Source organism: Microcebus murinus, chromosome 1 (genome assembly GCF_040939455.1).
Source record: "Microcebus murinus isolate Inina chromosome 1, M.murinus_Inina_mat1.0, whole genome shotgun sequence".
Classification (NCBI taxonomy): Eukaryota; Metazoa; Chordata; class Mammalia; order Primates; family Cheirogaleidae; genus Microcebus; species Microcebus murinus.
The window spans coordinates 68016705-68032212 of NC_134104.1; the positions used below are offsets into that span (position 1 = coordinate 68016705).

Consider the following 15508-nt stretch of genomic DNA (forward strand, 5'->3'; position numbering starts at 1 on the left):
AGCAGCTCTGACACTGGCTGAAAAAGGACCTTTCTGAATCACTGCCAAGAGGGCAGCAGGAATGGGGGGGACTCTTCCTTCCAGCCACCCGCGCTGGCCCCCCTGCCTCCCCATACACAAGGCCCCCTGTCTCTGGCTTCTACCCCAGCTCTCACAGTTGCACACAACTCCTGGGCTTTTAGGGTGGGGGCTATGTGAATCAAGCAGCATGTACAAAGAGACTACAGGCCCCCATACAGGCTTGTCTGGGGATGTGGGGACTAGAACACAACCTGAATTGGGGGCTGGTATCCCAAAGAACTTTTCCTGGACCCTGCAGGCAGACCCTTCCCCATCCCCCCAGTCCCAGCCTTGGCTGGGCATCTCCTGGCTCAGACCCTAATGTGGCCCTGTTACCCTGGTGCCCGACGGAAATAGGAGGCCGGCAGCCTGCCAGAGTAGGGCAGTCCAGCCAAGAGCAAGGGTGGGGTGGGGGTGCAGATCTCCACCCCCTCCCCTGGGGTTGCCTTGACTGCTGCCCACAGCACCCTGGCTACCCAGAACAGCTGGCCAAGGTCCAAAACCCCTTTAAAACAAATATGCCCCAAGACCCCTGCTGGGATGCCCCCACCCCAAAGCTGTAGGATCCTAGGCTGTAGGATGTCTCTTGCATATACCCCCACACACAGACAACAGGCTCCACTTAAGGGGACTAGAGACTCTCCACCAAGCCCCTGTAGGCCCCCACGTTCCTAGAACTGACAAATGATCCCTCTGCCCCTACTCAAAGAGCACCAGCTGCTCTTATACCCCCCCCACTACAGCCCCCAGACACACCTGACAGCTGCAGGAAGTCCTCTCTGGCTCCCCCAGCTCCCCCCACCAGGCCATGCCTAGGGAGCCCCTGTTTCTTGCACACTGCTCTCTTGTCCTTGTCCAGCTGGCCACCAGCTCAGGGAGCCCCAGCTGGCTGGAGGGTAGGCAGCTGGGGTGAGAGAGTTTTGGGGAATCAGTATCCCAGGCTCTCTTTCCAGGGCCTCTCCCAGTGCTTGGTCTCCCTGGGGATGCCTGAAGGGACAGGCATTTCCTGGTCTGACCCTGAGAGGTAGGAGGATTCCCCTGGCATCAATCCCTCTTCCCAATCCCCATCATCTCTATTATCTCCTGCCTAAAGCTCGTGGAGACAGGCAGGTGCAGCTTCCCCTCAGTCTGAGTGAACAATCAGTCTGAGGGCTGAGGTCAGAGCTAATGGACAAGACAAGGTCAGGTCAAAGTTATGCTGCAGCTCACTTTTCCCCAAATCCTGGCAGACTATGCCCTCAGCCCAGAGAAGCCTATAGCCTACCCTGGCACCAGGCACCACCTGGAAGGAGACCCAGGGGGACCTGAGGTCAGGGGGCAATTTAAGCAGGGTTACTCCTTCTATTGCAAGATAGGGCTGCTGGATCAAAATAGCCAGATTAAATACTAGCCACCCCAGGCCGGGCGCGGTGGCTCACACCTGTAATCCCAGCACTCTGGAAGGCCGAGGCAGCTCACAAGACCAAACTGAGCAAGAGTGAGGCTCTGTCTACCAAAAATAGAAAAAATTAACCAGGCTTGGTGACACACGCCTGTAGTCCCAGCTACTCGGGAGGCTGAGGCAGAAGGATTGCTTGAGCCCAGGAGTTTGAGGTTGCAGTAAGCTAGGCTAACGCCAGGGCACTGTAGCTGGCAACAGAGTGACACTCTGTCTCAAAAAAACAAACAGAAAAAAAAAAAAAAACCTAGCCACCCCAGAAAGATGTGACCCAAAGCTACCAGAACCCCATGCCAGACACTTCCTTTCATGGTCAATAAGAACAAACCCTAGCAGCTTGCCCAGCAATCCAGCATGGGAAGCTGTGAGAAGTGAAGTATGTTGAGGGTCAGAATGGGGGTGCTCCTAGACCCCATTCTCCTGCAGCCAGGGAAAAACAGTCAGACCTTTCTGCCCCAACTCTCCGGTAAGGTCCCGCTTTCTCCTGTCAGCTACCGCCCTCTGCCGGCCAGGAGAGAAAGTGCTTGTGCTCCAAAGGGAACGGAAGCAGCCCCATCTATACAGGGACCATATTTTCCAAAGCAAATGGACATTTGGCTTGATATGCGTATTTGAAAGCCCAGTAAATGGGAATGCCCAGGGCACAGAGACTCACTTGCCATAAAAGACTAAACCCAAATCCTAGCAGGTTTTCCTGGGCTCCCATGGAGCATGAAAGAATGCCCAAAGGGCAGCATATTTGGGTCCCAGGGGGACCCATGTGCACACTGAGGCAGATGCCAGCATCACTAATTCACCACCGCCAAAACCCCTGACCCCACCACACCATCGCACGCACCCCACTCTATACCCAGCCTCGTAACCCCAAGGCGCTGTCCCCGGGCGGTTCCAGAAGCACAGACACCACTCACTCCTGAGAGGCAGCTGCAGAGGGCTGGGCCCTCAGCACTGGCAAATGATGGGGTCTGAGTCCCAGGTACCTGGCTGAGCCCTCGCCTCCCCTCATTACCTGCTGTCCCTCCTCGCCCCCAGCGAGGCGCTGGTAAGCAGATCTCTCCCCCATGAAGCCCAAACTCCCGGTGGCGGTGGCGGCGCCGTCAAGGAGGGAAGCAGCGCCCGCGGCCGCAGCCCCCGCCCCTCCAGCGGCACCGGCAGCGTCACTGCCCTGCGTCCTGAGGGGCCGGGCCTCGAGCATCCTCTAGGAGGGCAGGGGCCGCTGGTGCGCCCCTGCGCGGCGCGCCTCCAGGCCAGGTGACCCTGCACCTCACGGCCTCACATCCGCCACCAACTGGCAGCCGGGTGGTCATGGCCTCTCGTCCTCTGGGCCGGCGGCCGTCCCCTCCCCCCACCCCAGCCTCCACTCCGCCTCTCCCCTCGCCACAGCGCTGCTCCCACCCCTTCTCCGAGGAGGAGGAGAGGAGCGGAGGGGAGGGCTGTGCCAGCTAGGGCTGACCCCCACAGAGACAGAGAGAGCCGGGGTAGGGGCCACGCCTTCCCTGACTACATAGCCACAACTCCACTCTGCCCTCAGCCCGCCTCCAGGACCCCAGACCTCCAGGGCTACCAATTAGGGCCCCGGAGATTTAAAAGCCCCCATATTCCATGATAAGGGGGTCCATCTAAAAAGCTCACAGAAGAAAAGCCTCCTCACTCGATCTAAAACCCCTCCTTTTAGACATCCCTGAGTGCTACTCTTCTGCCTGCCCCAGCTTCCACCCTGCTCCAAGAATGCAAGGTGCCCACCTGCCGCCGTCCCCGCACCTAGCTGGGCTCACCTAGCCTGAGAAGCCATGGCCACACCTCCCTGTACTCGAGGGAGACGTGGCTATGCAGCCTGCCCTGCAGCCCCATAAGCCTGGCTGCTGTGACATCCCATCCCCTTCCCCCAGACAGCAAAGCTGTGCGCCTGGGAGTGCTGGACAGGCCAGGGTACTGGGGCTGACCTCTCTGACTTCAGAGAAGTGACTCCAGCGCCCAGACTCCTGCTGGAGAAGCTGCTGCAACACGTGCCCACACAGGGGTGCCTCACCCAGCACTGAGGTGAGGCCACTGCCAGCCCAGGAAGTCCTGCTGCACAGGCTCCTCCTCTCCCTCCAGCCCCCAAGGCCCCAAGGCACCACACACGCACCCTCTCATTCTGATGGCATCTGAAGCATTCACTGACTCCTAAGTACCAGGTGTTTAGGGCTGAGCTTAGGGCACATTCACCCCTCCCTGGGTTGGGCAGAGAAGGGAGAGATGCTGAGATTTGACACCTTCCCCACTCACCTTCCAGGCTGTGGAAACAGACCCCAGGAGGGCACTGGGTGGGTGCCCATAAGGCCCACTCTCCTCACACAGCCCCTTCCCCACCTTGGAGCTGGGTTAGGAGGCTTACTCTGCGAGGCAGGGGGTCCAGGACACCTGGTCTATTCTAGGCAGAAACTCCTCAGCAGCTTCCTGCAGCTAAGAGAGAAACTAGTCTTGGGAGTAGCTGCAAAAACCCAAAGTCGGGATGCTGTAGAAAGCAAGGCTGAAACTGCCAGGCCCATTCTGTCTTGCCTTGGTTGGATGCAGGGTCTGATCCAGACCATTCCTCCTTCCTGCCTTCTCCCTGCCTCATCCCTCCATGATTCTCTTACAGCTCATCCCTCCATAATTCTCTTACAGCTGTCTCCTAGCCTGCAGAGAAGCCCCCACATGTACACCCCTCTGGTCTTCACCTGCCCTTCTGTCTCTTCACAGCATGTAGCTAAAGGCAGCCAGGAGAGGCTGGGGACCAGCCCACCACTGCTGTCCACTCCTTTCTCCCCAGCCTCTCCAACAGCATCAGTGAAGTGACAAATCCACGCTGAGAAGCAGACATGACATGTAATTTCCGGCCAAGAGGATTTTTCCAAAACAATCTACCGTATTCTTGGGAATATATGCCAACCCTACCTCCAAGCTGGCCCTCTCCCACCTCCACCTCCCTCTTCTCCAAGCGCTAGAGGAAAAACAACACACTGGGGAGGACGAGGGCTTACAACTCCTCTCCCTGGCAAAGGAATATCTTGCCTCCACATGTCAGCCCCACCAAGTCCCGTCAGCCTCAACTCACCCCTCAGTGCACAGGGCCCATGCTTTCAGCCCAAGACCAGCTTGGTTCCCTTCAGAACCTCATCCCAGAGGGAAGTGCACCAGGCAATCCCACACCTTCAGGTCAGCCTGGGTCTGACATCACACTGGTCTGGGGAGGAGGCTGGCCAGGCGCCAGGAAAGAGAAGGGAGTGATTCAGACACACACCAGGGCTGTCCACACCCTCTCCAGCTCCAGGACACTCAAGGCCCATCCCTACCAGGGAAGCTTGGCAGCTGAGGTCCTAAGCTGAGGCTGTGTTTGCTGGTGGTACTGGGCCCACAGGCCAAGGCCAGCCCTAAAGTCTCTGGACTCTTCTTCTTAACTGTTGGTATTTCCTAAGACTTCTGAACCCATGCCTGTTCTCTTCTCAAAGGATGCTCTACTCCCTGGAGGTCACCTCCTCTCCTTCCAGGGCTCATATTACCACCATGTGCTGTCTCCATTCCTGAGATCCTGTGCCTCTAGACCCACATTTCCAGATATTTACGGGCAGCTCCACCAGGAGGCTGCACAGGTACTACAAACTGCATGTCCAAACTGAGCTCATCATCCCCTCCTTAAACTCTGCTAATCCATGCTCCTGTCTCCTGACTGAGAACATCACAAGCTGACACCAGCCACCTGCGCTAGAGACCATACCCCCTGCCCTCCCTTCCTCTACCTCCTCCACCAGACACACCACAAAATCATGTTGCTTCAACCTCATCAGTATTCCTCCCATCAACACCATCAAGATCAGGTGTCAGACAGACCTGGGCTGAAATCTTGGTTCCATTACTTTCTAGTTGAGCAACTTTGGGGCAAATCACTTAATTTCTAAGCCTCAATTTCCTCATCTGTAGAGTGGGGATAAACAGAATCTCATTCATAGAGCTATTATGAAGAGTCGGTGAGAAAAATGACTAGCATACCTGACACAGCACCCGGCAGAGGGTTGCCCATTATTGTCACCTGAACACAAACCTGATGTCCCTTCTCTGCTTGCATCCTTCAGTAACTCCTCAAGAAGTCAAATCCCCTGTTAGCACAAAGGCCGTGCAGGATCCACTCCTTGCCTATTTCTCTGCTTCCATCTCTTTCAAATGCTTGCCATGCCCTAGACACACCTGCTCTTTAATGTCTCTGAGCTATTCTTTGTCTGCGACACTCCTCTTTGTCTACATGATGAACTCCTAAACACACCTCAAGACCCAAATCAAATGCCGTCTCTTCTGTAAATTCCCACTTCCTATCCCCAAATGGTTACTTCTGCCATACTCTCATGTTGTTTTGTTGAAGAAATGCTTGAAAACAAAAGCAGTACAAACACATTAATTCATATGGAAAACAGCCAAATGAATTAAAAAATTTAACACATTGACTGCAACACTAGAAAAAAATTTTTTTTCTTGAGGCCATGGTGTTTTATTATGAATAAAAATTTCGAAAACAAAAAAATCCTTTCTAATTTAATGAAAAATTTGTTATTTATTGCTTTTTGTGCATAAGTTACATGCAACTTGAAAAATAGTTCTCACAACTCCCAAGGTGAAAAGACATGAGTTACATAGGCTTCATGAGGCCCCAGGCTCAAAACTAGCATGAGTTAAATACAACTCACATGGCAGTTAATGTCTTAAATTATCCGTCATATTCCTGTCCTTAAAGGGTCACTATTTCTATAAACTCCTGTATTAGTACATAATTCTATTGAGGAAGCCCCTTGTACACACCTCTACTGTGGCTTGTACGCTATACGGTAACCTTATAGTGTCTGTCTACATTTGTCTACATCTGTCTACATTTGTCACCTTAAAAGCAGAACCTGGTAAGAGACCTGGTCGAGAGTTTGCTAAAAAGGCATTCACAGCCTTTGTGACAAACACTGGGGAAAGGTGGTCTGCCTCCTTTCTCATAAGCAGCAGCCACCTTACTTTCCCAGGGGACGCCAGGAACAAGCCTGCTGCCCTCCCCTCTCCCTAGCTTAGCCCCTCCCCATTATTTCTAATCCAGAGAAGCCAGCACCTTCACTGGAAGGAAGACGGGCTGTCAATCTCATTACAGCCACTCCTGTCCCAGACCCACTAAGCTACTTAGTTCCCATAAAGCCATTTCAGACCCAGAGACAATTTAGCCAGTCCCTCAAGCAGGGGGAGAGCTGTGAATCATCCTTCAAAAACTGTCTTCCACCAGACTGTGGAGGGAGGGCTGGGGTAGGATGTCATGAAGGTTGACGGGAAGGGAGCCTGGGTTTGTCAGGCATCCCAGCTCACCTAGGGGAGGAGTACAGGAAAGGGTGGGAAGGCAGTGACAGACACACCAGACAGGGACCCTCATATGCCTCACTTTCTTCAACTCTAGCAGAGGAGGTATAACTCAGAGAGAGAAGGAAAAGGATCTGACCAAACAACACAGCCCACACTGAACTCCCCACCTGAATCAAGTTAGCGTTGAAACTACTGTGAAGCTGTTTCTTGCTCCACCAGCTCAAGACCAGCGTGCCAACCCTGACACCCAGAGACAGGACACTGCGAGCCCTAATGCGCTCCTGGAGCATCCCTCCCCCAGCACACAAACGCCAGCAGCGTGTGACAGAAGATAAATTCCTGCGGCTGTCTGGGTCTTATTCCCATGCACACCACGCATGCCTGGGAGCCAGGCCTGGGACGCTGAGTACTGCAGAGAACTGCCTCTCACCGACTGTCCAGCACAGCCACTGTCACAGCACCAAGGCCCAGCATCCTCCAGGGAAAGGAAGATGGTGGGTGGGAGGAAGGATGCAGTCCAGCTCCCAGCAGCCAGCCACTCCCGGGAGCTCTCCCAGGGCTGGGCAGAGGCTACCCAGCTGGTCATCCTGCCTGCAAGGGCTCAGGCCTCGCCCCACCCCCACCCGCTCAGCAAGAGCCCAGAGCTGAAGGGGCCCATTGTTGGGCCATGGAGGTGGGGTGGGGAAAGGAACAGTAGTGAGGAGATTCCAGAGCTGTGATTTGTGGAACATTTACTCTGCAGGATGCACTGCTCATCCCCTTGGGACCACATCTACACTAAAACCCCAGGAGCTGGAAACATATAATCTAGGACAGGATGGAGGGCCCAGGAGAGTCTGGGAGTGAGAAAAATGCCAGGGGCTTCAAGATAGACACCTTAAATTCCACTATATCCTGTCTGCCCACTTGATCAATGAAGGAACTGAGACCCTAAAAAGGGAAGGGGCTTCCCTGGTCCAAGGCATCAAGAAGCTGCCGTAGGGGGAACGGCTCTCTAGGAGCTGGGAGAGAGCAAATGTTCAGGGTGATAGTGATTCTTTTCTGACAATGGAGGTGCAGCCCTACCAAGGTCAGGGACTGGTGAAGGTCAGCAGCCTAAAGAAAGGCCCAGCAACAATTGAGAGCAGACCTGAGAAAAATCACAAATCCCAAGGTGATGGGATTGACTAACCCCACAAAACCCTCAAAAGGCCTAGGAACTAGCAGCCCAGAAACCTCTGGAAGAATAGGTGATTTGTCAGAAGGGAAATACTAAAATACAGAGGATTAATTAAAAGCTATTTAAGAAACAAGACTGTTAGACTCCTTCCCTAGCACAAAGCCACCAGCCCCACCACCTGCCTGAAAAAGACAGGGATTTCCCTAGAGAGGATAAACGGAAAGTCTCTGTACAGGGGCACAACAGGCTTGGTTGACAACAAAGGGTGCCACAACAAGGAAAGCCCACACAATAGATGCCAAATCCCAGTTCCCTTCTCTACCTGCTCCCAGAACATGGAGACCGGCCTCCACCTCCTGGAAGGAGATAAGAGGTGTCTTCTCTGGTGACTCTGACCAGGCCAAGAAAGATGTAAAGATACCAACATGGGGAGTTCCCAACAAATGGCTCGTCCTGGTCACCATACAAAGCTCAGTCAACAAACAAGGCCACCCCACACTGTAATCTCCCTCCCTTAATCAAGAGCAGACAAAAAAAAAAATTGCCTGACACCCAAGGAAAGCTTCTAACATGAAAGAAAGCGAGCACAACAAGCAGAAGAAAAAAAGCAACCAAGAAAAACCCTGCAGAAGAAAATTTCAGACAGAAAACTCTCATTAATTCCCTCAGAGAGATAAAGTGTGTGGTCAAAAAATAAAAACAGGATTTTTAAAAATTGGGGTTACAAAAAATTACAAACAAGGCAGCAGACAAAAAAATTCAACAGACCCACCCCCACTCCTCCAGGAATAGCGTGGCCCACAGCAGGTGTTGCTAAACATTTGTTGCATGGATAAATCAGGTACAGATCACTGCTTCTCAAACGTTAATGTACATACAGGTCACCTGGGGATCTTGTTAAGACGCAGATTCTGATCTCACAGACATGGAGTGAGGCCTAAGAGTCTGCATTTCTTTTTGTTTTTGTCGTTGCTTTTCAAGACAGGGTCTCACTCTGTCATGCAGGCTAGAGTGCAGTGGCGCTATCATAACTCGCTACAGCCTCAAACTTCTGGGCTCAAAAAATTCTCTTGCCTCAGCCTCCCGAGTAGCTGGGACTATAAGCACGTGCCACCACAACCGGCTAATTTTTAAAAATTTTTTGTAGGCTGGGCGTGGTGGCTCACGCCTGTAATCCTAGCACACTGGGAGGCTGAGGTGGGCGGATTGCTCAAGGTCAGGAGTTCAAAACCAGCCTGAGCAAGAGCGAGACCCTGTCTCTACTATAAATAGAAACAAATTAATTGGCCAACTAATATATATTGAAAAAATCAGCCGAGCATGGTGGCGCATGCCTGTAGTCCCAGCTACTCGGGAGGCTGAGGCAACAGGATTGCTTGAGCCCATGAGTTGCTGTGAGCTAGGCTGATGCCACGGCACTCACTCTAGCCTGGGCAACAAAGCGAGACTCTGTCTCAAAAAAAAAAAAAAAATTTTTTTTTGTTTTGTAAAGATGGAGTCTCACTATATTGTCCAGGGTGGTCTCGAACTCCAGGCTTCAACAATCATCACACCTCAGCCTCCCATAGTGCTGGGATAACAGGCATGAGCCATCATGCCTGGCCAAGTCTGCCTTTCTAACAAGTTTCCAAGTTATGCTGACATACCACAATGTGAGAAGGGTCTTCTCTAAGCTCTGGAGTGGTGGTTCTTTGCCTTGTTGTGCACTGAAATTACCCAGGAGTTTGGAAAGTGTTGGTGTTTTTTACTGTTTTTTTTTTTCAATTCATGGTTGGTTGAACCCACAGATAGAGGTCCAACTATTATGATGAATCCTGTAGATATTACAAGAAAAGAAAACTATCCTCATAAACATAGATGCAAAAATTCTTAACAAATTCCTCAGCAAATAGAATCCAACAACATAGACAAAGAATAAGACATCATAACCAAATGAGGCTTGTCCCAGGAATGCAAGGTTATTTAAACATATGAAAATCAATGTAAATCACCATGTTAACAAACTGAAAGAGAAAATCCAACGATCACTTTGATAGACATAAAAAAGCACTTGACAAAATTTAACATCCACTCCCAATTAAAACTCTCAGCATAGTAGTTAATAAAAGGGGAGCTTTCACAACCTGATAAAGATCATATATGAAAAACATAGCTAACATCATGCTTTATGGTGAAAGACTGATCGCTTTCTCCTAAAGAACAGAAACAATGTATCTATTCTTTTATTCAACATTACACCAGAAGGATCTAGCCAGTGCAATCAGGTAAGAAAAAGAAATAACATAAGGACCAGAAAAAAGTAAATAAAATTTTCTTTATTAGATGATATGATGCTCTATATGTAGAAAGTCCAATGGAAGCTACAAAAAAAAAGCTACTAGAGCTAGTAAGTTTAGCAAGGTTGCAGGATTCAAATACTGATATACAAAAATCAATAGTACTTGTACGTACTAGCAACAAACAATTGGAAATTGAAATGTAAAAAACAATACCATCTTATAACAGCATTATTGGTAACAGCCAAAAGGTGAAAGCAACCCAAGTGTCCATGAATGGATGAATAAACAAAATGTGGTATATTCATACTATAGACTATTATTCAGCCTTAAAAAAAAGAAAATTCTAGCCTGGAGCAATGCTCATGCCTATAATCAGCATTTTGGAAAATTCTAGCCTGGAGCAATGCTCATGCCTATTATCAGCATTTTGGGAGGCCGAGGTGGGAGGATTGCTTGAGCCCAAAAGTTTGAGACCAGTCAGACCCTGTCTCTACAAAACGTTTAAAAATCAGCAGATGTGGTGATGTGTGCCTATAGTCCCAGCTATTCAGGAGGCTGAGGGAGGAGGATTGCTTGAACCTCAGGAGTTTGAGGTTGCAGTGAGGTATGATGATGCCACCACTGCACTCTAGCACAGGTGACAGAGTAAAACCTTGTCTCAAAAAAAAAAAAAAAAATTCTGACATATGCTACAATATGAATGAACCTTGAATACATTATGCTAAGTGAAATAAGCCAGTCACAAAAGGAGAAATACTGCATAACTCCTGTGAGGCAGCTAGAGTAGTCAAATTTATAGAGACAGGAAATAGAATCATGGTTATCAGGGGCTGGGGGAAGTTACAGCATAATGGGTACAGAGTTTCAATTTCACAAGACAAAAAAGGTTCTGGGGATGGATAGCAGTGATGGCTGCACAACATTATGAATGTATTTAATATCACTGAACTGTATGGTTAAAATGGTAAATTTTATGGTATGTGTATTTAACCGCAATTAAAAGTTTTTTTAAAATAAAAAAAACAATACCATAAAAAAAAACAGTATCATTTACAATAGCATCAAAAAATATGTAATATTTAAGGATATGACTGACAAAAGATAGAAAAGACCTATACACTGAAAACTAGAAAACACTGCTCAGTGATATTAAAGAAAATCTAAATAAGTACAGAGATATATGGTGTTCATGGGCCAGAAGGTTCAATACTACTAAGGTATGAATTTTCCCCAAATTGATTGCAATTCCACTAAAAATCCCAGCATACTTTTTTGTAGAAATTGACAAACTAATTCTAAAATGTATATGGAAGTGCAAAGAACCTAGAATAATTAAAATAATTTTGAAGAGGAAAAACAAAGTTTGAGATCTTACCCTGATTTCAAGATTTACTATAAACCCATAGTAATCAAGATAGTGTGATATTGGGATAAAGATAGACAAACAGATCAAAGGAACAAAAGAGAGTACAGAAATAGACATACACACACAATTGATTTTTGACAAAGATTCAAAGGCAATTCAGCGGAGAGACACATCTTTTCAACAAATGATGCTGGAACAATTAGATCTCCACATGCAAAAAGCTGAACTTGGATTCATACCTTGCACCATATACAAAAATTAACCCGAGATGAATCACAGACTTAAATGTAAAACCCAAAACTATAAAACTTCTGCAAGTAAACATATGAGAAAACCATTGTGGCTTTGGCTTAGGCAAACATTTCTTAGGACACCAAAAGCACAATCTATATAATAACAAATTGGTAAACTGGCATTCAGTAAAACTTAAGATTTCTCTTCAAAAATACACTGTTAAGAGAATTAAAATGCAAGCCACGGTCTGGAAGAAAATATTTGCAAATCATATGTTTGATAAAAGGCTTATATCCATGACACATAAAGAACCTTTCAAAACTCAACATGAAAAAACCCCCACACAATTAAAAAAGGGTAAACAATCTGAACAGACACTTCACCAAGGATACACATATGGCAAATGAGCACATGAAAAGATTCTCAACAGCATCAGTCATTAGGGAAACATTAATTAAAATCACATTGCCATATCACTACAGATATATTAGAATGTGTAAAGTTAAAGAGACTGATCATACTAGAAGTTGACAAAGATGTCGACAAACTAGAACTCTCATACAGCTGGTAGGTATACAAAATTGTACAATCACTTTGGAAAATAGTCTGTTAGTTTCTTACAAGTTAAATGTATACCTACCTTTTGATCCAGCCATTTTGGTCCCAGAGATTACCCAAGAGAATAAAAGCATATGTCCACACAAAGACTAACACAAATGTTTATAGCAGCTTTATGTGTAACAGCCCAAAACTGAAAACCCATTAACAGGTAATGGATAAATAGACTGGCATATTCATGAACTACTTAGCAATAAAAAAGAATAAACTATTAATACATGAAACAACATGGATGAATTTCAAATTAATTACGCTGAATGAAAGAAGCCAGACCAAAAAGAAAAAGCACCTGGTATTTGATTCTATTTACATAAAATGCTGCAAACTCAAGTGTAGTGGCAGAAAATGGACCAGTCTGTTACCTGGGGAAGGGGGATGGCAGAGGAGGGGTGGGATGGAGGGATTCCAAAAGGGCACAGAAAACTTCTGGGGATTTGGGAATAAGGAGTATGTTCGCTATCTTGATTATGGTGGTGGTTTCACAGGTATACACACGTTTAAACTTATTAAATTGTATGTTTTAAATATGCTCAGTTTACCATATGTCATTATACCTCAATAAACCTGTTATTAAAAGCAAAAACAAAAACCCACTTCACCTTCCAGAATAAGCACAGGGCAGGGGGATCATCCCAGAGGAAAAGGTCTGGGAGCACTAACCCCTCCTCCCCAATACCTGCTAGCCAGGGCTTCTGGAAGGTGGGCACCAGGCTGGCAAAGAAGGGTCTGAGCCCTCCGCACTCAGGACAGTAGAGAAAGCCAAAGGCCAACAACACACAGAAAAGGAAACTGAAGCCCAGAGACAATTACTGTGCCCAAGGAGATTATACAGCTAGTATGCGGTATAACACCAGGTCAAAACCAATCTGATGCCAATGCCTTTCTCCCTCTCGTCTACCACAAATTCAAAACGCTGACCTAAAATAAATGAAGACATAAGCTTGTGTGTATGTGTTTAAAACAGATATTTCTCTCCAATTTATTCAGAGAGCCAGAACCACTCTGGCCATTCCAGAAGAGCCAGGCGCCGTGGAAACAGCAGTGAACTTCCGGTGCATGAGTGTTCAGGTGGCAGTGTGACAGGCATGGGGTGAAGCTAACAGACAGGTTTGGGTTTGCACAAGGAGCAGGCCAACCGGCTCCTCCAGCAGCCACTGCCACCACTCCCTCTGCCCCCACAGAGAGCACTATCTCCACCCAGTCTGGTTCAGGAGAGGAGTCTGGGGGCCAGCTGACTCAGAGCCACACCTTGAGCTGAGACAGAGATGGGTCCCAGCTCAGAGCCTGGGCAGGCAGCCACTATGCACCCACCCGCACCCCAGGTCTAGGGAAGCAAGAACCCTGACAGTGCCAGGTAAGAAGTGAACAGCCCTAGGAGAGCAAGGCCCATATGCCCAAAAGCCCCTAGGCCAGGAATGAGTAGACCTGCCACTCAGTCCACAAAAGAGTCAATAAGAAGCCAAATCTAGCCCCCAGCCTTGGCCCTGCAATCCCCCTAGGGTGGCCAAGAGCTGGAGCTGGCCCTGGTGGGTGCAGAGCCGGTGATACTGCAGCTGCTCATCTGCCATCCTCCACCGTGTGGGGCCAAGGCCTGGGCTGCACAGGCAGCCCAGAATCCAGCAGTGCAGGTATAGGTTAGGGTCTCCAGGTCACACAAAGAGACAGGAGGCTTCACCAGCTGCTCTCTGCCCTTCTGCCACTAATCATCCTTGGCTCTGGGCCCTCAGTAAATGAGCTGTGACAAGACGGTGTGGCAGGAACAAGCCAGGCTCGTGCCCAAGCCACTGGCTGCTGCACTCTCATCTCAGCTCACATGGCCAACAGGGTTAGAAGATAAGATTCTGTTAATGCAACACTGCCCTCTTCCCCTCTTTGGAATGTGTTTTGAGGACTTGAGGCAACCTGTGCTGATTGCACCACCCCAGCTATGGCACTAAGGCACCCCTACCACCACCGGTAGGCAGGTGGAAGGGTGACTTACCCTGCAACTTCAGCCCTGGGGCTATCCCTCTCTTCCCTCTGCCCAGACCTGGCAGTCACCCAGACGGTCTCATCTCCAGTCTAGACACTAAGAATATGCCCCATTCCTCCGGTTGCCGTATACAGTACTGGAGGGAGGAGTCCTACCTTTCGCTTGAAAACCACACTGCTTCCTCTCTCCCCGGGTTGAAAACCCCACAGTACAAGGGTGGTTTGAGACCACCTTCTCCCGAGGTAACTGCAGACCCTTACTTCCAAACACACCAACTCCAGCTGAGAACGGAACTGGGATCCCTTACCTGCCAACTTTTGCTGCCTCCGGGAGACACAGCTTCAGTGATGCTCAGGCTGAGGTAGCAGAACAGGATTGTGCGGGCCACTGCCTGTCCTCGGGCAGTGGCTTCTGAAGCTCCCAGGTTCACGGCGCTCTCCTGCTCCCCACTCCCTAAACCCCTACATCCTGCGCTCCCCTTGGCACTAGGAAGGATCCAGGTGCCGGGAAGTTACCACCTTCTCCTCCGCCTGCGCCTCCGAGTCCTGTAGCCCTCAGGGGGTCCCCCTCCCTGCTGGGACCCCTTCCCGTTCAGATATGTTTCCTGGACAGCCTGCACCACCTGCCCCTCCTGCACCCCTGGCAGCCAATTTGCTTCCTGCACCCCTAGGCGCCCCTCCCCCTCAGGCCCCTGGGGCCCCACAGGCCGGGCCCTCCCCACCACTTCGAGTCTGCCTCGACGCGCCGGGGCCGCTCCCAGGACCACCGCTTCCCGTCCGAGGTGCCCGCAGCTCTCCCAGTTCCTCTCCCCCCGTTCGCCAGAACTTTCGAGCCCCTCCCCGCGCTCGCCGTAGCGGTCCCCGAACTCGGGCTGCCGCTCCGGCTGCTGCAGCAGCCTGCGTGGGCTCCCCTCCCCCCGCTCCTGCACCCCGGTGCGGGCCTCGCCCCGCTCCTGCACTGCGGGGCTGCCTCCCCCCTTCTCCTGGTACTGCTTGCGGGGCCCCAACCCCTCCTCCTGCGCCACGGGCCAGCCCGC

General features: G+C 49.8%; 1 protein-coding gene across 7 annotated transcripts in view; it reads right to left on the minus strand.

The window, feature by feature from the left end:
* The window catches only part of TNK2 (tyrosine kinase non receptor 2), a 39942-nt gene extending 24816 nt beyond the window's left edge, over positions 1-15126 (minus strand). For 2 of the 7 annotated variants that reach the window (XM_076002563.1, XM_012780380.2), the window contains exon 1: positions 14780-15124. Coding sequence is in view for 4 of the 7 variants with exons in the window: in XM_076002545.1 (XP_075858660.1) it covers positions 2508-2561 (54 nt within the window). In the remaining 3 variants the exon portion in view is untranslated. Of the gene's footprint in view, positions 1-2507; positions 2663-14779 lie in introns of those variants that run through there. The other 5 variants (XM_076002545.1, XM_012780374.2, XM_012780375.3 and 2 more) reach the window with 3 other exon arrangements.
* Positions 15127-15508: the final 382 nt, after the last annotated feature.